General features: G+C 40.5%; 1 protein-coding gene across 6 annotated transcripts in view; it reads right to left on the reverse strand.

The window, feature by feature from the left end:
• The window catches only part of pphln1 (periphilin 1), a 105050-nt gene that overhangs the window by 2832 nt on the left and 78541 nt on the right, over window positions 1-23677 (reverse strand). For all 6 annotated transcript variants that reach the window (XM_060902744.1, XM_060902743.1, XM_060902740.1 and 3 more), the window contains one exon: window positions 23359-23490. In XM_060902744.1, the coding sequence (XP_060758727.1) occupies window positions 23359-23490 (132 nt within the window). The remainder of the gene's footprint in view (window positions 1-23358; window positions 23491-23677) is intronic.

Here is a 23677-nt window from a genome sequence, read left to right on the forward strand (position 1 = left end):
TGTGCCTGCTCATGAGAGAGAAGCCCAATCCTGGACTGGCAGATCCTGGGACAATGAGGACAGGCAAAGGGACCAGGTGTGGGAGCAGAGGGAAGGAATTGATGGTATTGTTGCTGGGCCCAGTATCTGGTGTGACCCCCCCCTCCTTGTGCAGCAATAACTGCAACTAAACGTTTCCGGTAACTGTTGATCAGTCCTGCACACCAGCTTGGAGGAATTTTAGCCCATTCCTTGGTACAACAGAACAGCTTCAACTCTGGGATGTTGGTGGGTTTCCTCACATGAACTGCTCGCTTCAGGTCCTTCCACAACATTTCAATTGGATTAAGGTCAGGACTTTGACTTGGCCATTCCAAAACATTAACTTTATTCTTCTTTAACCATTCTTTGGTAGAACGACGTGTGTGCTTAGGGTCGTTGTCTTGCTGCATGACCTACCTTCTCTTGAGATTCAGTTCATGGACAGCTTTCCTGACATTCTCCTTTAGAACTCGCTGATATAATTCAGAATTCATTGTTCCATCAATGATGGCAAGCCATCCTGGCCCAGATGCAGCAAAATGGGCCCAAACCATGATATGTTTCACAGATGGGATAAGGTTCTCATGCTGGAATGCAGTGTTTTCCTTTCTCCAAACATAACACTTCTCATTTAAACGAAAAAGTTCTATTTTGGTCTCATCCATCCACAAAACATTTTTCCAATAGAATTCTGGCTTGTCCACATGATCTTTAGCAAACTGCAGACGAGCAGCAATGTTCTTTTTGGAGAGCAGTGTCTTTCTCCTTGCAACCCTGCCATGCACACCATTGTTGTTCAGTGTTCTCCTGATGGTGGACTCATGCATGTTAATATTAGTCAATGTGAGAGAGGCCTTCAGTTGCTTAGAAGTTACCCTGGGGTCCTTTGTGACTTTGCCGAATATTACACGCCTCACTTTTGGAGTGATCTTTGTTGGTTGACCACTCCTGGGGAGAGTAACAATGGTCTTGAATTTCCTCCGTGGGTACACAATCTGTCTGACTGTGGATTGATGGAGTCCAAACTCTTTAGAGATGTTTTATAACCTTTTTCAGGCTGATGAGAATCAGCACTGCTTTTTCTGAGGTCCTCAGAAATCTTTGTTCGTGCCATGATACACTTCCACAAACATGTTGTGAAGATCAGACTTTGATAGATCCCTGTTCTTTAAATAAAACAGGGTGTCCACTCACACCTGATTGTCATCCCATTGATTGAAAACACCTCACTCTAATTTCATCTTCAAATTAACTGGTTATCCTAGAGGTTCACATACTTTTGCCACTTACAGATATGTAATATTGGATCATTTTCCTCAATAAGTAAGTGACCAGGTATATATTTTTTTTCCTCATTCGTTTAACTGGGTTCTCTTGATCTACTTTTAGGACTTGTGTGAAAATCTGATGTTTTAGGTCATATTTATGCAGAAATATAGAAAATTCTAAACAGTTCACAAACTTTCAAGCACCACTGTATGTAACACAATTACCCTGTAATTTTGCTCCCACTCCCACAACTCAAAATCATGTAAAATTAACTATTTTTGAGGAAAATACTTTTAATTTTAGAAAAATTGCTCCGTTATTTTTCCTGTGCATGCACACCTCCACACGCATATCAACCGATATGCTCATAAGAAATATTTACACTTACTTGAGTTGATCTTTGGCTGGATTGAGTCGAGGTAAAAAAAAAAAAAAAATAGGCACCACTCAACAACAGTGTTGCAGTTCTCAAGACTGAATTGAATCGCTGTCCTGAATCATCCAAAGCGCATAAAATCCACGTGCCATTTCGCAACAAGTTTTACCTCCGAATAGTCTAAGGCTACATCCACACGACAACGGCAACGAGATGTTATTTAAAAATATATCACGTCCAAATGGGCAACGATCAGTAAAATATCAGGTCCATATGGCAACGCAACGCTCGCTGAAAATGATGCAATACACATGCCACACCTCTAGGGGTGCTGTAAGACAGTCCCTTCGGAGACACCAGAACAATAGAAGTAGTAAGGACGCATGCGCATAAACTATTATGCGTGAGACTTCATATTAGCCACAAAGTCAGGAAAATCTGTTCGTAAAATTACATTATAATGACCAAATACAATGAAAAGTATTTTTCCAGTCTCATCTGTGAAAGGTAATCCCATGTGATCTCGTTTGGACGGCAAACCTGTTGGTACAGTTAAACGCAGCTAATCTTTATTCTCCGCTTTGACCTATCCAATATGGCGGCAAGGATGACGTATGATTCTACGCGGAAGGCGGCGTCTTTAATGGTCCGGAATAAATTGAATGCTACACGTTGATGGATTAATTTGCTCTTCTACGCCCTTTTTGAGGAATGTATTGTAGGACTTAAACCCACATCTGAAGAGGTGAGATCGCTCCTTTTTTTTCCCTAGTTTTGCTGGCGGGATTGACTCTGCCCTAAGGGCAGAGTCTCTCTCTCTCTCTCTCTCTGCACCATTACACAATAAATATTCACAGTGAAAATATTTTGTAAGCGCGTTTCATGAACCAAGTTATAGGATTTGTTGACAACTCGCATCGAGTTCGTTACACTTCTACCCGGCGTGAAGCACTCATAGTCATGTGGTTGTGACGTCATCGTAAACAAATCCGTTCTACTCATCCAGATGACTTCACAACGGCAACGTTGCCAGATCTTTCCACTCTGGAACCTGTTCTCAAAAAGATTGCGTTTTGGGCACCCAAAACGTCGGTGCCGTGTGGGCGCCAGGCCTAAACGATAAGCAATTGTATCGGAGTCACCTGAATCCATTGCCGTGTGGACAGGGCCTAAACTATGGCTGACATATTATCCTGTTTACAGTGGGTGTTCCCACTGTGAAAGAGAAACCAATCGAAACCGAAAGCGTGATCATCATGCCGTTACCACGTGAATAGTACTTTATGCATGCGTAAGTGGGCACTTGGCACTCCAACTCAGGTGTGACTGAGTAAGGTGACAAGTTTTATGTTTCATCTAATTTAGGTAATTTAAAAACCCCGATTCCAAAAAAGTTGGGAAAAAGTACAAATTGTAAATAAAAACGGAATGCAATGATGTGGAAGGTTCAAAATTCCATATTTTATTCAGAATAGAACATAGATGACATATCAAAATGTTTAAACTGAGAAAATGCATCATTTAAAGAGAAAAATTAGGTGATTTTAAATTTCATGACAACACCACATCTCAAAAAAGTTGGGACAAGGCCATGTTTACCACTATGAGACATCCCCTTTTCTCTTTACAACAGTCTGTAAACGTCTGGGGACTGAGGAGACAAGTTGCTCAAGTTTAGGGATAGGAATGTTAACCCATTCTTGTCTAATGTAGGATTCTAGTTGCTCAACTGTCTTAGGTCTTTTTTGTCGTATCTTCCGTTTTATGATGCGCCAAATGTTTTCTATGGGTGAAAGATCTGGACTGCAGGCTGGCCAGTTCAGTACCCGGACCCTTCTTCTACGCAGCCATGATGCTGTAATTGATGCAGTATGTGGTTTGGCATTGTCATGTTGGAAAATGCAAGGTCTTCCCTGAAAGAGACGTTGTCTGGATGGGAGCATACTGTATGTTGCTCTAGAACCTGGATATACACCTTTCAGCATTGATGGTGTCTTTCCAGATGTGTAAGCTGCCCATGCCACACGCACTAATGCAACCCCATACCATCAGAGATGCAGGCTTCTGAACTGAGTGCTGATAACAACTTGGGTCGTCCTTGTCCTCTTTAGTCCGAATGACACGGCGTCCCTGATTTCCATAAAGAACTTCAAATTTTGATTCGTCTGACCACAGAACAGTTTTCCACTTTGCCACAGTTCATTTTAAATGAGCCTTGGCCCAGAGAAGACGTCTGCGCTTCTGGATCATGTTTAGATACGGCTTCTTCTTTGAACTATAGAGTTTTAGCTGGCAACGGCGGATGGCACGGTGAATTGTGTTCACAGATAATGTTCTCTGGAAATATTCCTGAGCCCATTTTGTGATTTCCAATACAGAAGCATGCCTGTATGTGATGCAGTGCCATCTAAGGGCCCAAAGATCATGGGCACCCAGTATGGTTTTCCGGCCTTGACCCTTACGCACAGAGATTCTTCCAGATTCTCTGAATCTTTTGATGATATTACGCACTGTAGATGATATGTTCAAACTCTTTGCAATTTTACACTGTCAAACTCCTTTCTGATATTGCTCCACTATTTGTCAGTGCAGAATTAGGGGGATTGGTGATCCTCTTCCCATCTTTACTTCTGAGAGCCGCTGCCACTCCAAGATGCTCTTTTTATACCCAGTCATGTTAATGACCTATTATCAATTGACCTAATGAGTTGCAATTTGGTCCTTCAGCTGTTCCTTTTTTGTACCTTTAACTTTTCCAGCCTCTTATTGCCCCTGTCCCAACTTTTTTGAGATGTGTTGCTGTCATGAAATTTCAAATGAGCCAATATTTGGCATGAAATTTCAAAATGTCTCACTTTCGACATTTGATATGTTGTCTATGTTCTATTGTGAATACAATATCAGTTTTTTGAGATTTGTAAATTATTGCATTCCATTTTTATTTACAATTTGTACTTTGTCCCAACTTTTTTGGAATCGGGGTTGTACAATATCATTTGGCAGTGGGCACATAGGAAAATGTAAAGTATAAAGTTTGTCAATATGTTTATCATGCCTGTATGATAAAAATTCAAAAGATATTTATCTAAATACCTACTCATTCTCAACCTGCCAAGCTTCGCCGGCGAAGCTCTCAACCCCAGAGGGTCTCGCGCGAGGCTGCGCGAGAACAGGCCGAGAGGTTGCGCGAGAGCGGACCGAGAGGTTGCGCGGGAGCGAGGTTGCGCGAGAGCAGACCGAAAGGTTGCGCGGGAGCGAGGCTGCACGAGAACAGGCCAAGAGGTTGTGCGGGAGCGGACCGAGAGGTTGCGCGAGAGCGGACCGAGAGGTTGCGCGGGAGCGGACCGAGAGGTTGCGCGAGAGCGGACCGAGAGGTTGCGCGGGAGCGGACCGAGAGGTTGCGCGGGAGCGAGGCTGCGCGGGAGCCGACCGAGAGGCTGCGCGGGAACGGGCCGAGTTACAACAAACAACGCAATGCCCCCGAAGAGAGCTCCAGTGGTCGAGGAGATTGATGACATTAAAAAATCCCTCGACTTTTTGAGTGAAGAAATCTCTGCTGTCAGGATGCAGCAGAAGACCATCCTGGACTTGGTGGAAGAGGTCAGAGCTCTGCGGCTGCAGAACACAGAGAAGGCAAAGAGGATTGCCTTTCTCGAGAACCGAGTGGAGGAGCTGGAGCAGTACACACGGGTAAACATCATCATTGTGACCGGACTGCAGATAAAACCCTGGACATATGCTGGAGCAGTGGCGAGAGAAACGGAGAGGAGCAGAAAGAGGAGGATGCTAACTATGTGGAGCAACAGGTGTTAGCATTCCTGCACTCCAAGGGTATAGAGGTAAAAAATACTAACATAGAAGCATATCACCCTCTCCCACGGAGAAGCAACACAGACAAACTGGCTGTAATAATACGATTTGCCAACAGAAGGTATAAGATGCAACTATTAAAGCAAGGGAGGAAACTGAAAGGCTCAGACGTTTTTCTGAATGAGCACTTAACAAAAAAAAAATGCAGATATTGCAAGAAAGGCGAGACTCCTGAGGAAACAGGGGAAAATCCAGAACACTTGGACACAAAACTGTAAGATTTTCATAAAGCTGAAGGGATCTCCAGAAGAGGCCAAGATCCTGGTCATCCGAGATATTGGGAAACTGGACAAATTCTGAGGGAGCCAATCAAAGCAACTTACAATCATGACACAAGGACTGGACACTGGACACAAGAACTGGACACTTTCCTTTATACTGAGCATAAAACACAAGATATAGAAAATAATATTGATCCGGAAAATAATCTTTTCAGCAACATCAATATCAGCTGCCGGTATTATACTGAAAATCAATACAATGCAACAACCAGAGAAGGAAATAAGATATCAATTATTCATTTCAATACCAGAAGTCTGTATGCCAATTTCCATAAAATGAAGGAATATCTCAGTCAGTTTAATACTCCATTCAATGTAATAGCCATATCAGAAACTTGGATTAATGATGAGATGGAAGTAGATTTTGAGCTGAACGGATATGAATTTAATTATATAAACAGAAAGAACAAAAGAGGAGGGGGAGTGGCAATATATGTTGATAATAGTTTTGAATATAAAATTAATAACAAAATGACGGTAGCTGTTGATGATTGATAGTGTATTACAGTAGAAATATGTTGTGAAAAAATGAAAAATATAACAGTGAGCTGTATATACAGGTCTCCTGGATCAAGCATAGAAGTTTTTATAGATTGGATGGAAAGTATGTTTATAAAATCAACACAGAAGGTCATGTACATCTGTGGTGATTTTAACATCGACCTCTTAAATCATAAACATAAAATGACAGAAGAGTTCATTAACTCAATGTTCAGTATGGGACTGTATCCAACTATTACCAGACCAAGCAGGATCACTTCTCACAGCACTACTATAATAGATAATATATTTACTAATATCTTGGAAAATAATATAGAGAGTGGACTACTATTAACAGATATCGGTGACCACCTACCTATTTTTAGTGTATATTACTGTAATTATAGCAAGAAAAAGGATACTAAAAATTATAAATATACAAGAGTGAAAACTGAAGAAACTATGATTGCACTAAAAAAATGACTTAATGATACAGGACTGGAATGTAGTTTTTAAAGAAAAAGATGTTGATAAAGCATATGAGGAATTTTTAATAATATTCAATGAACTGTATAATAAAAATTGTCCTATAAAGAAATACAGTAATATACATAAATATACAAATAGTCCGTGGGTCACCAAGGGGCTACAAAATGCCTGCAAAAAGAAAAATATATTATATAGACAATTCTTAAAGCATCGAACTATAGAGGCAGAGGAAAAATATAAAAAATATAAAAATAAATTAACTAATATTATGAGGATATGTAAGAAAGACTATTATAATAAATTAGTGGAGAAAAATAAAAACAATATTCAAGGTATATGGACTGTACTAAATGGTATTGTGAGAAATGGATCCAAAACTACAAATTACCCAGAGTACTACACTGAAAATGGCAAGACCATAAATAATATGGAGGATGTGGTGAATGGTTTTAACCAATTCTTTGTAAATGTGGGACCAAATTTAGCGGCAAAAATAAAGGAACCCGAGACAACACAATGTGGGGACATAGAAGATATGGGGGATAGAAATCCAAGTACAATTTTTCTAACTGCAACTGATGAGGAATAAATTATCCAAATTGTAAGAAAATGTAAAAACAAAACCTCTACAGACTGGGATGATATAGACATGTTAACAGTAAAGACAATTATTGAGGGAATTGTAAAACCACTCACCCACATCTGCAATTTATCTTTTCAATCAGGTACATTTCCAGACAAAATGAAAATTGCAAAAGTGATACCATTGTTTAAAACCGGAGATAGACACCATTTCACAAACTACAGGCCTGTTTCTTTACTCCCCCAATTCTCCAAAATACTCGAAAAACTTTTTTCAGATAGACTGGACAAATTCATTGAAAAACACAACCTCCTTACAGACAGATCAACATGGATGGCACTAATGGAACTAATAGAGGAAATCACAAAATGTATAGACAATAAAAAAAATAGCAATTGGAGTATTTGTGGACCTAAAAAAAAGCATTCGATACCATTGATCATAGTATATTATTAAGTAAACTAGAAAAGTATGGTGTTAGGGGAGTTGGGTGGAGCTGGCTGTCGAGCTATCTAAGAAACAGGCAACAGTTTGTGCAGACAGGTGACCATAAATCTCATTTCATGAACATTACATGCGGGGTACCACAGGGGTCAATATTAGGTCCGAAATTATTCATATTATATATTAAATGACATATGTAGAATTTCGCAAGTACTGAAATTTGTTTTGTTTGCAGATGACATCAATATTTTTTGTTCCGGTGAGAATTTGCAGCGGACTTTAGAGACAATCACAACTGAAATAAATAAACAAACTATGGTTTGACAAAAATAAATGATCATTAAATCTAAGCAAAACAAAAATCATGTTGTTTGGGAGACACAAAATAGATTGTAATGTAGAACTGATAATAGACAATACTAAGATAGAAATGGTACAGGAAATTAAATTTCTTGGTGTGATTTTGGATCATAAAGTCTGCTGGAAACCTCATGTAGGATACATACGAGCAAAACTGGCAAAGTGTTCGGCAATTCTGTGGAAAACAAAACATTATTGATTGCAAATCTTTGTATACTCTATATTACTCATTATTTTTGCCATATCTGACTTACTGTGTCGAAGTCTGGGGAAACACCTACAAAACCACTCTGCAGCCGATATGTACAATACAGAAAAGAGCAATAAGGATAATAAACAAAACAGGATATAGAGATCACACAAACCCACTATTCATAAAATCACACTTGTTGAAATTTATGGATCTGGTCAAATTCAGAACAGCACAAATAATGTATAAAGCGAGAAATAATCTATTGCCAAAAAATATACAAGGAATGTTTAGTGAGAGAGAGGGGGGATATAATCTAAGGGGAGACCTACATTTTAAAAAAACAAAGGCTCGAACAAATATGAAAAACATGTGCGTATCGAGCTGTGGGGTGACTTTATGGAACAGACTGGAGACAGAAATAAAACAAAGTGCAAATATAAATCTGTTTAAAAGAAGGTACAAAAAATATTTTTAAACAAGTATATAGAAGAGGAAGTATGTCAATGGAGGATGATGAGGGATAAATAGAATAGAGTTGATTGTTATATTAGAACTAATTTAGTATATGGTATACATGGTATGTATTTATTTATGGGGATAGTTTATATATTCATATTTACAGGAATAGGTATGTAGTAGATATTTATTTTTGTAATTATATATTTATATAGATATTTATGAAGTGTATATATGGTATATAGTATATATATATATTTTTTGTAATTATATATTTATATTAGTGCTGTCAAGCGATTAAAATATTTAATCGCAATTAATGTCGCGACTGTCATAGTTAACTCGCAATTAATCGCAATTTAATCGCACATTTTTTTCACATGAAAAACCATTGTAATTTTCTTATCAGCATAAAAAAGTGAATGGGCTTGCTTTGTACCAATGTTTTTTTTATTGCAAAGCATAACACGTCTTGACACAGCCACTGCAAAGTGAAACCTAAGCCGAGCACCGGGGCTAGCAAAAGAACCATGAGTGAAGTGATCTACTGCTTGAGTTAGTCTACAACTCTAATCAGAGAGACAGGTTACACAGTGACGGTAGGCTTGACATGCTTGATTATAATATAAAGTACACTATTATATTAACTAAGTTGTTCGTTGATAAATATTGCATTGAATCTGATCTTTACTGTTTCAGCTCACTTAACACATTTTGTACTTTTACACTTTCTGCCTGTTGATGCGTCGCGCTGTCCAATCAGAGGCGGCCAAATTTGCATATTACAGGAAGGATTTCTGGGATAGCATTGAGTTTACAGTTCAGAGGGATCTGGCTTCTTTAGACCCTGTCTTCTTAAAACTGAATAAATATTTAAAAAGAGCCAAATGAGCCAGTCTTTTGAACGGCTCTTTTCAAAGAACGGATCACAAAGATGCGGATCCCATCAAAGAGCCATAAATCCCATCTCTACTAGCGCGCCCTGCCCGCGCTGGTTCTTTGGGGGGGAGGAGGGCAGAGGACTCTGGCTGCGCGGGGCATTACAGTCTAGCTGCTATCGTTTTTCTAAGCAAAGTCTCTGTTCCAAGTTCCTGGCAGTTTCAAAAGCTTATGAAAAACCTACATCATGTCACAGAGCGTTAATCTCGCGATAAAAAAATTATCGCCGTTAAAATTGAGTCAAGTTAACGTGTTAATAATGCGACATTTTTGACAGCACTAATTTATATAGATATTTGTGAAGTGTATATATGGAATGTAGTATATATTTATTTTGTAATTAAATATTTATATAGATGTTTAGGAAGTGTGTATATATATATGGTGTGTAGTATATATCTATTTTTGTAATTATATAGATATTCATGAAGTGTATATATGGTATATATTTTTTTAGGTGTATTAATGAAGTTTGGATTTCGGGGTAGTTAAAAAGGGGTGGGAAATTAAAAAAATTATTGTACTTCTTCCCACTTCTTTTTCGAACAATGTGCGGTGTATTGTAATGTCTGAGCTCTTTATGTATTTTATTTATTAATTTTTTTGTCACTTTCTCGTGTTCTTTCTTTTGTATGTACAAATAGTTACATACTTTTTTTTTTATACATGTTCGAAATAAATTCATTTATTCATTCAAAAAAATAATCACCCATTAAAAACAAATAAACAAACAAAGCCTCCATACATTTAAAAACAAACACAACCGACACTAAAATAGCAGCAAATCATAGTGTCTGTGGAAGTATATATTGCACAAGAATATATATTTTTATAGCACAAATTAATTGGTGTTCAGAATCCTGATGGCCCATGGGAAAAAATGTTTTTTAGTCTGTTTGTCCTGCTTTTGATGCTCCTGCATCTCCTGCCAGAGGAAAGCAGGTTAATCAGGTCGTGTCTAGGGTGGTAGCAGTCACTTGCAATGTTCCTGGCCCTAGAGAGGCAGCGAGAGCTGGCAATGACTTCCAGGGAGGGCAGAGGGCAGCCGATGATCATCTCAGCAGTCTTAATCACCCTCTGCAAGGCTCTCCTGTCTGCTGCTGTGCAGCTGGCATACCACACAGTGGTGCAGTACACCAGCATGCTCTTGAGTGTGGAGCGGTAGGAGGACACCAGCAGCTTCTCTTCCAGTCTGTTCCTTCTGAGAGCTCTCAAGAAGTGAAGTCACTGCTGTGCCTTTTTCACCACCACTGTCATGCTGGCAGAAAAGGAGAGGTCCTCCGAGATGTAGGTTCCCAGAAATTTGAAGGAGGCAACCATGTCCACCCTATTCTCATTGATGTAGAGTGGTGTAGGTTCAGCTTTGTGCCTCCTCAAGTCAATGACCATTTCTTTGTTTCTTTTTTTTTTTTGGTGTCGAGCATATCAAGTTGTTTCTAGCACACCAATCTGCAAGCCGCTGCACTTCGTCCCTGTAGGGCGACTCATCTTCTCCAGTTATGAGCCCCACCATGGTACTGTCATCTACAAACTTAACGATGGAGTTGGCGGGGTGGGTGGGAGTGCAGTCGTAGGTGTATAGGGCGTACAGTAGTGAGCTCAGCACACAGCCCTGTGGAGAACCAGTGCTGAGTACAAGGGTGGTAGAGCTGTGAGGTCCAATTTTGAAAGTCTGTGGGTGGTCTGAAAGGAAGTTCTTAATCCAGGCACAGATGGAAAAGGGGCGGTCCAAGGCAGCCAGATTGTTGACAAGGATGTCATGGATGATTGTGTTGAAGGCTGAGCTGTAGTCAATGAAAAGCAACCTCACAGAGTTCCTCAAGTGTTATGGGTGGGTCAGACCAGTGTGGAGGGCTATGGAGAGGACATCGTCTATAGATCTATTTGTTCTGTATGCAAACTGGTGGGGGTCGAAGGAAGGCAGGCTTTGATATGGTGGGAGATGAGTCTTTCAAAGGATTTCATAACTACAGATGTAAGTGCGATGGGTCTGTAGTCATTGAGGTTGCTGATGGTTGGCTTTTTGGGGACCAGGATAAGGATAGCTGATTTCAGAGAGGGTGGGATGATGGCTTGTGTGAAGATCTTGGTAAAGACCCCTGAGAGCTGGTCAACACAAGCCTTGAGTACTTTGCTGAGTACTCTGGTCCAGCAGCTTTCCTCGGATTCACTGACCTCAGAGCACATCTCACTTGGTGTTCAAGAAGCATGAATGTATGTGTGCTTTTGGTCCGTGGGGACAGTGTGACTGTGTGGGGCTTTGACACCTCAAAACAAGCAAAGAACTGGTTCAATTCCTCAGCTAGCAAGGCATCAGAACTGACGGTCACAGTGGATCTGCCTTTGTAGTTGGTTAAATGTTGTAAACCCTGCCACACTTGCCTTGGATTCTTATGGAGAGTTGAGTTGGCGCATGCACATTCTGTGCTACGCACTTCCTGGTTTCCGAGTTGTCTGTTACAAAAGTCTTTTTTCCGTGAGTGTTGGCATTAAACTTTTTTTTTATTTTTTCTACAAATAATTTTCCAGTATCTTCATTTTTATTGTAATTTCGCTTTCCTTTTTCTGTCCCCCCCCCCCCTTTTTCGGAAGAACGCCAAGACCGGAAGCTTTCTTTTTTTCTCCTCCTGCGTAAAGACCACAAGTGGAGGCCATCCACATCGGCTCTGCTTTAATATATCAACAGATCTTCGATTAAGGTACGTGAATCTTTTCATCATGGCACACCTTCAGCCTGTTCAGTGTGCTGAGTGCAGGATGTTTAGTCATTCTTCCTCTGTTGCTAGTGACAGCTTTATTTGTGAAAAGTGCAGATTAGTTAGCTCTGTGACGGAGAAGATTGGGGTTCTAGAAACATGTATCCAGGCTTTAGAGAAGACCAGTGAGAATGAGAACAGTGTAGTTTCTGTAGGGGAAAGTCTGGATACCCTGGGTGGAGTTAGTAATATCCCAACTCTGGCATTAGATCCCTTACAGCGGGGTGAATGAGTGATGACTCAGCGGCATAAGTGTAGAGCCAAAGCTACCACTGAGGCTCACCCACTGGAGCACCACTCCTCTCTGCTTCACGTGTCGAACAGGTTTGCTCTCCTTAGTGATGCACCCACTGAGAAACCTGAAAGAGCTCTGATTATAGGGGACTCTATCATACGGCATGTGAAATTAGCTAGGCCTTTAGGGGCACCAGCAGCTTTAGTCAGGTGTATACCAGGAGCCAGGGCGCAGGACATAGCAGGTAATCTTAGGGTCCTAGGCAAGCACAGGTTCTCAAAGATAGTTATCCATGTAGGAGCTAATGATATATGCCTTCGTCAGTCTGAGGTTACCAAGAGTAACTTTGTAGAGGTGTTTAAATTAGTGAAGGCAATGTCCAATGCTGTAGTATGCTCTGGCCCTATCTCAATGCAGTGTGGCGATGTAGCTTACAGCAGGTTATGGTCGTTGAACTAATGGTTGTCCAGGTAGTGCTCTGAAAACAGTGTGGGCTTTATAGATAATTGGGCTAATTTTGAGGGCACTGCTGGCCTGTTAGGGCGGAACGGTATCCATCCTACTCGGGAAGGTGCTGCTCTCATGTCTTGCAGCATAGGTCATAGTCTCAGAACAGGCCTAGTTAATTTCTGACAATCCAGAGCCAAGGCCAAGGAGCAGACGAACAGGCTAAACCGACTGTCTGCTAGCTGCACAGAGTCGTCACTCAGGGTCCACTACATTGAGACTGTGTCTGTTCCCTGAGCTCAAAAAAAACAAAACAAAAAAACCCTCAGTTTGTTCCAGTAACCTAATCAATATAAAATTAGATCATACTAACTGTACAGCTGCTGCCAGCACCTTTGATCTAAAGGTGGAGCTATTAAATATTAGATCTCTTACACCTAAAGCACTAATGGTTAATGAACTTATTACTGATCAGGAATTTTTACTTATTACTGATCAGGAGTTACTGTGTTTAACAGAAACATGGATTATACCAAATGAATAGGGGTCGACCGATAATCGGCCTGGCCGATATATCGGGCCGATATTCTGCATTTTTAGGGTTAATCGGTATCGGCCATAATTTCCACCGATATACCGATAACATGCCTTTTTGCAGCCATTTCATTCCTAACACGACTGTCACTGCACGTCCTTTCCTGCACTCGCCTCTCTGAGTTCAAGAACACGATCCCACCCACCACAACATCTGATTTATTTGGCACAAGAAATATAGCCAATCGACACGTGTAGCTAAACGCTGTGAACTGTTTCAAGGAGGCCGTACGGGCACTCGGGCAGAAGCGGCACAAGGGATACAGCCAATCAACACGCGTAGCTAAACGCTGTGAATTGTTTCAAGGCGGCCGTATGGGCACTCGGGCAGAAGCAGATCTCACTTCAAGGTAAGGACATGCTGCTTTTGCCGCAATAAGTCACAAACACACAAGTTGCAAAAGCACAACATTATATGTTTACATTCTTCATCTACTACTCGTTAAAATTGTCCATTTGCATCTGTGTAGCCAGGCAAACTTAGCTTACGGAAGGAAGCACCTGAATTAGCCTACAACCAACTAGTCTCGCTGAAACTACATGTAATGCTTCCTTCACTACAATATAATCCTCCTAAATTGGGAATATTAGGCTTGGGCATTAAAAGCATTAGAATGTAGATGGTTACTTGTTGTTACATAATAGGGAGGGATAGCCTACTTTATGTTTGATTTTACTTTTTAAAAAAATGCTGCAGGCAGCTCCCTACACTTGATTTGTTATTTAAAAACTACTTGAAGTTGGTAAGTCTTACTTAGTTCTTAGTGTAAAAGAATCCAGAGTGTATTTTCATTTATTTTCCACTGAAAATGGTGAACTGTAATATAGTAGGGAGTGATTTTTTTTATTGGTGAATATTTATTTTATTATTTTATTTCTCATTTTATTCTAACTAATGTTTGACTTTATTGTACAAATGCTGCTGGCATCTCCCTGCACAAAATTTCATGTTCAATTTTACAATTAAACATACATTTCATGGATATGAAGGTCTGTGTCAGTGTGTGCTATGTTTAATTTCATGTGAATTATAATGTACATTTATCGGTTGCACATATTGGTTATCGGCATCCCAATTCCATAATAAATCGGTATCTGTATCGGCCCTGAAAAAAACATTTCGGTCGATCCCTACAAATGAATACATAGCATTAAATGAAGCTAGTCCTCCTGGATACAGTTATATACACTAGCCTCGTCTAACTGGTAGAGGAGGAGGCATCGCGGTTATTTATAATAATTATCTAAGTGTAACACACAAACCTGGTTATAAATTTAATACATTTGAAGGTCTTCATACTAATATAATGTATGTAGCCTCGAAAAATAAGTCTACCCAGTTAATTCCGTTACTTATTATTTACAGGCCCCCAGGGCTATATTCTGAGTTTCTTTCTGAATTTGCAGATTTTATCTCAGACCTGGTTATTTCATTCGACAAAGCTTTAGTTGTCAGAGATTTTAATATTCACTTTGATAACCCAGAAGACCCTTTGAAAACAGCGTTTGTGTCCATTTTAGATTCAGTAGGGGTTAATCAGAATGTCATAGGACCGATCCATAATGGTGGTCACACCCTCGATCTAATAATAACATTCGGGTTAAACGTAGAAAATATAGTCACAATTCCACAATCTGAAGTTCTCAGATCATTATCTCATTTCATTCAAAATATGTCTGAGTAATAACGTGCACCTCACCACGCTACTGTATTAAATGTACATTCACGTCAACTACTGCACAGAGCTTTATAAATGATCTCCCAGAGTTATCAACTTTGACTGGGTCACTGTCAGCCCCTGTAGAACTTGATCAGGCAACTGAATGCTTAGAGTCAACGTTCCGCTATACTTTAGATAATGTAACTCCTCTTAAAAGGAGCTCATCAGAGAGAAAAAATTAGCACCTTGGTATAATGATGACAGTCACACTTTAAAACAGACCACTCGAAAATTGGAATGTAAATGGCATCAAACAAAATTGGTCGCATTCAAATTAGCATGGAAGGGGAGCTTACTGATGTATAGAAAAGCTCTTAGTGCTGCTAAATCAACGTATCTCTCCTCCCTAATAGAAGATAGTAAAAATAATCTTAGATTCCTATTTAAAACTGTAGCAAAATTAACCAGGAATAAGTCCACTATAGACACATGCACACCTGCAGTATGTAGTAGCAACGACTTCATGAATTTTTTTAATGACAAAATTGAGAATATCTGACAAAAAATTCAAACTACTAATTTAAGGTCAGGGCGGCACGGTGGTGTAGTGGTTAGCGCTGTCGCCTCACAGCAAGAAGGTCCAGGTTCGAGCCCCGTGGCCGGCGAGGGCCTTTCTGTGCGGAGTTTGCATGTTCTCCCCGTGTCCGCGTGGGTTTCCTTCGGGTGCTCCGGTTTCCCCCACAGTCCAAAGACATGCAGGTTAGGTTAACTGGTGACTCTAAATTGACCGTAGGTGTGAATGTGAATGGTTGTCTGTGTCCATGTGTCAGCCCTGTGATAACCTGGCGACTTGTCCAGGGTGTACCCCGCCTTTCGCCCGTAGTCAGCTGGGATAGGCTCCAGCTTGCCTGCGACCCTGTAGAACAGGATAAAGCGGCTAGAGATAATGAGATGAGATTTTAAGGTCAGACAATGTAAGTGACCCTGTAGTTAACAATATAACTATCAGATCAGCAATTAGAATGTTTTACTCCCCCTAGAGAAACTGAATTACTTTCATTAATCTCTGCATCAAAATCCTCAACTTGTGTACTAGATCCCTTACCTACATGTCTATTCAAACAGATAATACCTGAAGTAACTGAACTGCTTCTAAAAATAATAAATTCTTCTCTTAGGATTGGCTATGCACCCAAATACTTTAAACTAGCAGTTATCAAACCCCTGATTAAAAAACCTGACCTTGATCCCTGTCAGCTGTCCAATTATTGGCCAATATCAAACCTCCCCTTTACCTCCAAGATCCTTGAAAAAGCTGTGGCACAGCAGTTATGCTCATATTTACATAGGAATAACATCCATGAAATGTATCAGTCAGGATTTAGACCTCATCATAGCACAGAGACAGCTCTGGTTAAAGTAGTAAACGACCTACTGTTGGCGTCTCATCAGGGCTATGTCTCACTGCTTGTGTTGCTTTACCTTAGTGCAGCATTTGATACAATTGACCATTCCATTCTTCTGGATAGACTAGAAAATGTTGTGGGAGTTAAGGGAACGTCCCTCTCCTGGCTCAGGTCTTATTTAACTGATCGCTATCAGTATGTTGATGTAAATGGTGATTTTTTTTAGACATACTGAGGTAAAGTTTCGTGTTCCACAAGGTTCTGTCTTGGGTCCACTGCTTTTTTCTTTATAAATGTTACCTCTGGCTGATATTATTCATAAACATTGTATTAGTTTCCACTGTTATGCTGATGAGACACAGTTGTATGTTTCTGCAAAACCAGATGAGAGACACCAGCTTAATAGAATTGAGGAATGTGTAAAGGACATCAGAAACTGGACGCTTATTAACTTCCTTCTGCTTAACTCCGACAAGACTGAAGTACTTGTACTAGGACCACATGCAGCTAGAAGTAAGTTTTCTGATTACATAGTAACTCTGGATGGCCTTTCTGTTTCTTCACGTGCAGCAGTAAAAGACCTTGGGGTGATTATTGACCCCAGTCTTTCATTCGAAACTCACATTGATAACATTACCTGGATAGCTTTCTTTCATCTCAGAAATATTGCTAAGATAAGAAATTTAATGTCACTACACGACACAGAAAAAACTAGTTCATGCTTTTGTTACCTCCAGGTTGGATTATTGTAATGCCTTACTGTCTGGATGTTGCAATAAGTGCATAAACAAGCTCCAGTTAGTTCAAAATGCAGCAGCAAGAGTCCTTAACTAGAACTAGAAAATATGCCCACATCACGCCTGTCTTATCCACACTGCATTGGCTCCCAATCAAATTTCGTATTGATTATAAAATACTACTGTGGTGCGAGACCTTTTAAGCACTGAATGGTCTCGCACCACAGTACCTGAGCAAACTTCTGGTCCTTTATGACCTGCCACGCCTACTTGGATCAAAAGGTGCAGGCTATCTGCTGGTACCTTGTATAGTGAAGGCTACATCAGGGGGCAGAGCCTTTTCTTACAAAGCCCCTCCAGCCTTCCAAGTTGTGTTCGAGAATCAGACACAGTCTCAGCATTTAAGTCTAGGCTGAAAACATATCTGTTTAGTCAAGCCTTTTGTTAATGGTATTTATGAGGTAAAGGTGTAGATCTGGAGGGTCCTCAGACAGTGTTTTGGTAAACTGGGATGGATGGATGCTGTCAGTCCCCCACTCGCTTGCTCACTCGAGTTTGTTGGTGTAGTGGCTGGCTGCTTTATGTCCCGGGGCTCCCTCAAGCCTGTTACCTTCTGGCTCTCTCCTTTTAGTTATGCTGTCAGTTATTTTTGCCGGAGTCCCTGCTTGTACTTAGCGCAAAATGTGTACTGTACCTACTTATTCAGGTGACATTGGGCATACCTAACAACCTGTTTTTTTTCCTCTCTCTTCTCTCCCCCCCCCCCCCCAATCTGTCCCTCTGAGTTACGTCAATCCTGGGATCGAGATGCTGACCTCTTCCACTCCTCGGACCTGCCTGATCCATCCTGATGCCCTATGTCTGGTTGGAGTCTCATCACATCGCTCCTGTGGAGGACGGCCCCAGATGGACAGTTGGAAGTCACACTTGGAAGACACTCTGGACACTTACAGTAATGTTTTTATGGCTGGGGACTACAGTTGACTTGCTAACTTTTGGACTGCAGTTGTCATGAACAGTTTTGCACTAAAGTTTCCATTCATGAAGAGTTATAACATCAACGAAACTGACTTCATGTTAAAACTGTTCATGTTTTAGTCATGTTGTCTGTTGTTCCCCAAATGAGGATGGGTTCCCTTTAGAGTCTGGTTCCTCTCAAGGTTTCTTCCTCATGTCATCTGAGGAAGTTTTTCCTTGCCACCATTGCCATGGGCTTGCTCATTGGATATAGATTAGGGATAAAATTGGCTCATGTCTTGGGTCATTCAGATTCTGTAAAGCTGCTTTGGGACAATGTCTATTGTTAAAAGCGCTATACAAACAAACTTGACTTGACTTATGGTTTAGATGTTCCTCCACCTTCTTTTTACAGGCCTCTCTGGTGCCTTTGATGCCTCTCTTCAGATCTGCACTCACCTTGCTGTACAGGGCCCCGTCTCCAGACCTGAAGGCAGAGTTGCAGGCTTGGAAGAGTGACTTCCTTTGTCATTTTTGGTTGGGATACGTGCAGATGTGTTTATCAACCGTGACAATGTCAGTGTAGTTCTTAATGTAGGACAGTACAGTATCCGTAACAGCCTGAAAATCTTGCTGTTCAAGGATGCTACAGTCAGAGTGCAAAGCAGTCCTGCAGCTTGTAAAATGCACCCTCCGGCCAGGTTTTAATAATTCACGTCCTGCTTGGATTTCCTCCTGAGAGGAGTGTATGCTAGGATAAGGAGCAGTGAGAGATATTTTGACAGGCCCAGATGTGGGAGAGGGACTACTCTGTAAGCATGCTTCAGGTTGGAGTAGACACAATCCAGTGTAATATTCCCTCTGGTGTAGCACTGTACATACAGTACAAATTTGGGAAAGACTGTCTTTAAACAAGCTTGACTGAAGTCACAACCAATGATATGGACTCTGTCAGGATGGGCCTGCAGTCATCTGTTTACAGAGTCATGTAAATAGGTGAGAGCAGTGCTTATTTTAGCATCTGGAAGGATGTAGACAGCTGTGATCACTACTATTAGCTCTCCGTGCAGGTAGAAGGGTCTGCATGCAACAGTCATTGCTTCTATGTCAGGAGATCAATGGGTATCTACGATCTTACTGTCTGTGTACCAGTCATTATGTACGTAAACATGTAGTTCCCCTCCTCTGCTCTCATTGGTGTCAATGTTTCTGTTGTAGCGGTGGGTGGTGCAGCCCGGTAGCTGTGCTGCAGTGTCTGGGATCAGTGGGTGCAGCCATTTTTCTGTAATAATCATGCAGCAATTGTGAACGAGGGAGTTTGCCACAAGCTGTAGCTCCAGTTCATCGGTTTTGTGGATGATGGATCTGGCGTTAGTCAGGAAGATGCTTGGTCATGGCGGTTTGTGTGGCTGCTTCCTTAGCCTAGTTAACAGGCCCATCTGGCATCCTGATTTCTGCTTGCACTCCCTACACCGCCTGCATCGCTTCCTGGACCCAACAACAATCCACAGAGACTCTGGTGATCTTCCTGTTTCCAGTGCGATATCATGGGTCCGCTGGAAGTCACTTGTAATAGCAATTTGACACCACAGTCTGGTGTTCTGGAGCTCTGTGTGGCTGTAGATGTGTTTGGCATGACACCATCATCTAACAAACCCTGCACTCTCAATTATCTCACATATAATACACCTAATATTCGTGGGAATGACCCCACTAGTAAGAGAACAGATTACAAGTTTTAAAATGAAAGGCCTAAGAATATAAAAATCAATAAACAGCTTGGCAAAATATCAGCAAAACTGTTTGTGGGTCTGAGATTAGTGACCACTTTTGAAAAAGCAGAGAGAGACATCGGTTCAAACTGACTAAAAACAGCTGAACAACTTGGTGTTAGACAGACCTAACAAATGGTGGCACTATCGAGTACCCTCAACCTTACCGTATAAGCAAAACACTTTAACCGGTGAAGCTTGGCAGGTTTACGGCAGAATGAGGTGGTCATGTATTTAGATTAAAATCTTCATGAATATTTATCATACAAGCAAGATAAAAATATTGACAGAAGCTTTATACCTTCCTATGTGCCCACTGCCAAATAACATTACATTTTTTAAATTACCAAAATTAACTGAAACATAAAACTTGTCACCTTACTCAGTCACACCAGAGTCAGAGTGCTGAGTGCCCACTTACGCATTCATAAAAAAAAAATTCACATGGTAACGGCATGATAATCACTTTTCCTCTTTCAGTTTAAATTGGTTTCCATTTTGTGGTGAGAATGCCCACCGTGAACAGGATAAAATATATCAGTCATAGTTTATGCTACCTGTTTGGAGGTAAAACTTGTTGCGAGATGGCACAGTGATTTGATGCTCAGGAGGAGCTTCGGATGATTCAGGACAGTGATTCAATATCAGGACAGTAATTACATTTGAGATTCAATTCATGATTCAGGACAGGTGATATGTGTGAGGTGTAGTGCACAATCTTTGCGTGCTTACTGAGTACATAAAACGTGCACCGCCACTTGTTTGCTCTCTTTTCTTCTTCGTCTTTTTCTGGCACTCTAATGATTTTGGCATGCTTTGATGTCAATTTCGACAAATCTAAACATTATTTTCAAAGTCATATGTCTTTTCTATTCAGCAAAGTTCAGCTACAATAAAATCTAATATGTATGTTATAATTGTAATAAAAAAAAACAGATAAATGAAGATGTAAAAAGCAATTTTAGACCTGTGTTGGAATATGTGAAAAAAACATTACTTTACCCATTGTGATGAACCATTTTTATCACTTGACCTGATTAAGAGTTGGCAGTGGGAGGGATATTCACTCTTCTCATTGAATGGAATGGAATTTTTTTCTCTTCTCATTGAATACCCTTCCCACTGCCAACCCTTTATCCCAAAACAATAAAAGGCATACATTTTTTGATGGCCAGTTAACTGTTCAAATCAATGGAGCAGATTTAAGTTTTTGTGCTTGATACATTTCTAAGACTGAACAGAATCACCTCAAGTGACCAAAATGGTTCATCACATTGGGCAAGGTAATGTTTTTTCACACATTCCAACACAGTTCTAAAACTGCTTTTTACATCTTCATTTATCTGTTTTTTTAAAGTACGATCATAACATACAAACTACATATTCTTGTCGCTGAACTTGTGCTGAATACAAACAAAAAAAGTCATATGACTTTGAAAATACTGCTTAGACTTGTTGAAACTGACAACAAAATCAGAGCATACCAAAATCATTAGAGTGCTAGAAAATACCCTCAGACCCCAGAGTGTTAAAAACTGTTCACGTAAGTCATGTGACATGATGGAGCATGTCTGGGTTGGTGGATTTATACCACCATTTAAAGCATTAAATAAAATACTGAGTCTGTTATATTATTTTAGATACAAGATCAGAAAATAACCTATGTTTTGAAGCTTGTACTACATTTTGTTAATTTAACAGACTACTTTTCAATATTTCAAAATAAATCTGAAGTTTGTCTTTTTTTCACCTACGCTCAGCTCTTCTGTAGATCTGTCACAATACACAAGTGTCATTAAACCATGGAGCAGGCTTAGGTTAAGGGTGGTCCTACGATGCAGTCGTCTTGAAGAAAAAGTAACGGGTGGCCTGTGTACACACTAAGCCGTAGATAAAAACAGAGGTGCCAGAGGTGGTTTGTTAAAACGGCAGCCAACTGTAGAAAGTTCCAGACGCTGAATTGACGCTCGAATATCAAGCAAGGTCAACAATAACAAGGTAATTTTGGCATTAAAATAATAAAACGTAACTAGTAAGATAAACGGAACTTGCCGGCATGCCATAAACACATGCACCATCTTGAATCCCCACTTGTACTTATTCTGCATATAATCCATTTGTATTAAATGGACTCGAAAATGCTGAACTGGGGCCTATGTGCAAAGGTAAACATGACATGAGGAAAAACAAATTAATTGTTACCAAATAGCCTTAATTCCTAGGACTTGGAGCAGAGCGTACACATCACTATCAGAAGTAAACAGTGTGAAAGCTGAAATCAGCAAGTTTATCCGACAAACGATTGAGCCATAAAATTGCTCACATCAATACATAATCTTTTAAATCATGTGTTTAATTACAAACTTTTATAATCAAATCAAGGGCGGCACGGTGGTGTAGTGGTTAGCGCTGTCGCCCCACAGCAAGAAGGTCCTAGGTTCGAGCCCCGGGTCTGGCGAGGGCCTTTCTGTGTGGAGTTTGCATGTTCTCCCCGTGTCCGCGTGGGTTTCCTCCGGGTGCTCCGGTTTCCCCCACAGTCCAAAGACATGCAGGTTAGGTTAACTGGTGACTCTAAATTGACCGTAGGTGTGAATGTGAGTGTGAATGGTTGTCTGTGTCTATGTGTCAGCCCTGTGATGACCTGGCGACTTGTCCAGGGTGTACCCCGCCTTTCGCCCGTAGTCAGCTGGGATAGGCTCCAGCTTGCCTGCGACCCTGTAGAAGGATAAAGCGGCTAGAGATAATGAGATGAGATAATCAAATCAATGTGAGATTTACCTTGCCCTGATAAACAGCTGATTTGCACTGGCCAGTACAATACCACTCTACTCATACTGGCCACTTTCACTGGAACACCTGCAGATTGACCTAACCTGCAGATTGACTCATTTACGAAATTATTTCATACTTTTAGCCTTGTTAATTTGACTCACTCTGTGGGCTATCTAAAGATCTTTCCACCCTTGACCATCACAAAATGCTGTAAAATGCTCAAAATGCACATGCTGTCAAACAAGCAGATTATGCCCAACCTTCTCTATTTCTCGGGCTTTGGCTGCAATAGCCTGAGATCGCCGTTCATGGAAGTCATCTGCAATGGTAGTGGCTTCATCTGCAGGAGCCAGAGGTTCATCTGATTGACGTTCCATCACTGGCATTTCTTCCTGTGCAACATACAGAGTATTCTTAGCTTACATAACAACATAGCTCACAATGATCCATATAATCAGTGATATGTTACTCATTGTAATATTCACAGTTACATATACAAATGTATTTACTGATTCTGCTGAAGAAATTCAACTTGCAAATATGAGTAATACAAATGTGTGCAGTATTCATGCGGTGTGT

This window comes from Neoarius graeffei, chromosome 21 (genome assembly GCF_027579695.1).
Source record: "Neoarius graeffei isolate fNeoGra1 chromosome 21, fNeoGra1.pri, whole genome shotgun sequence".
NCBI classification, from domain to species: domain Eukaryota; kingdom Metazoa; phylum Chordata; class Actinopteri; order Siluriformes; family Ariidae; genus Neoarius; species Neoarius graeffei.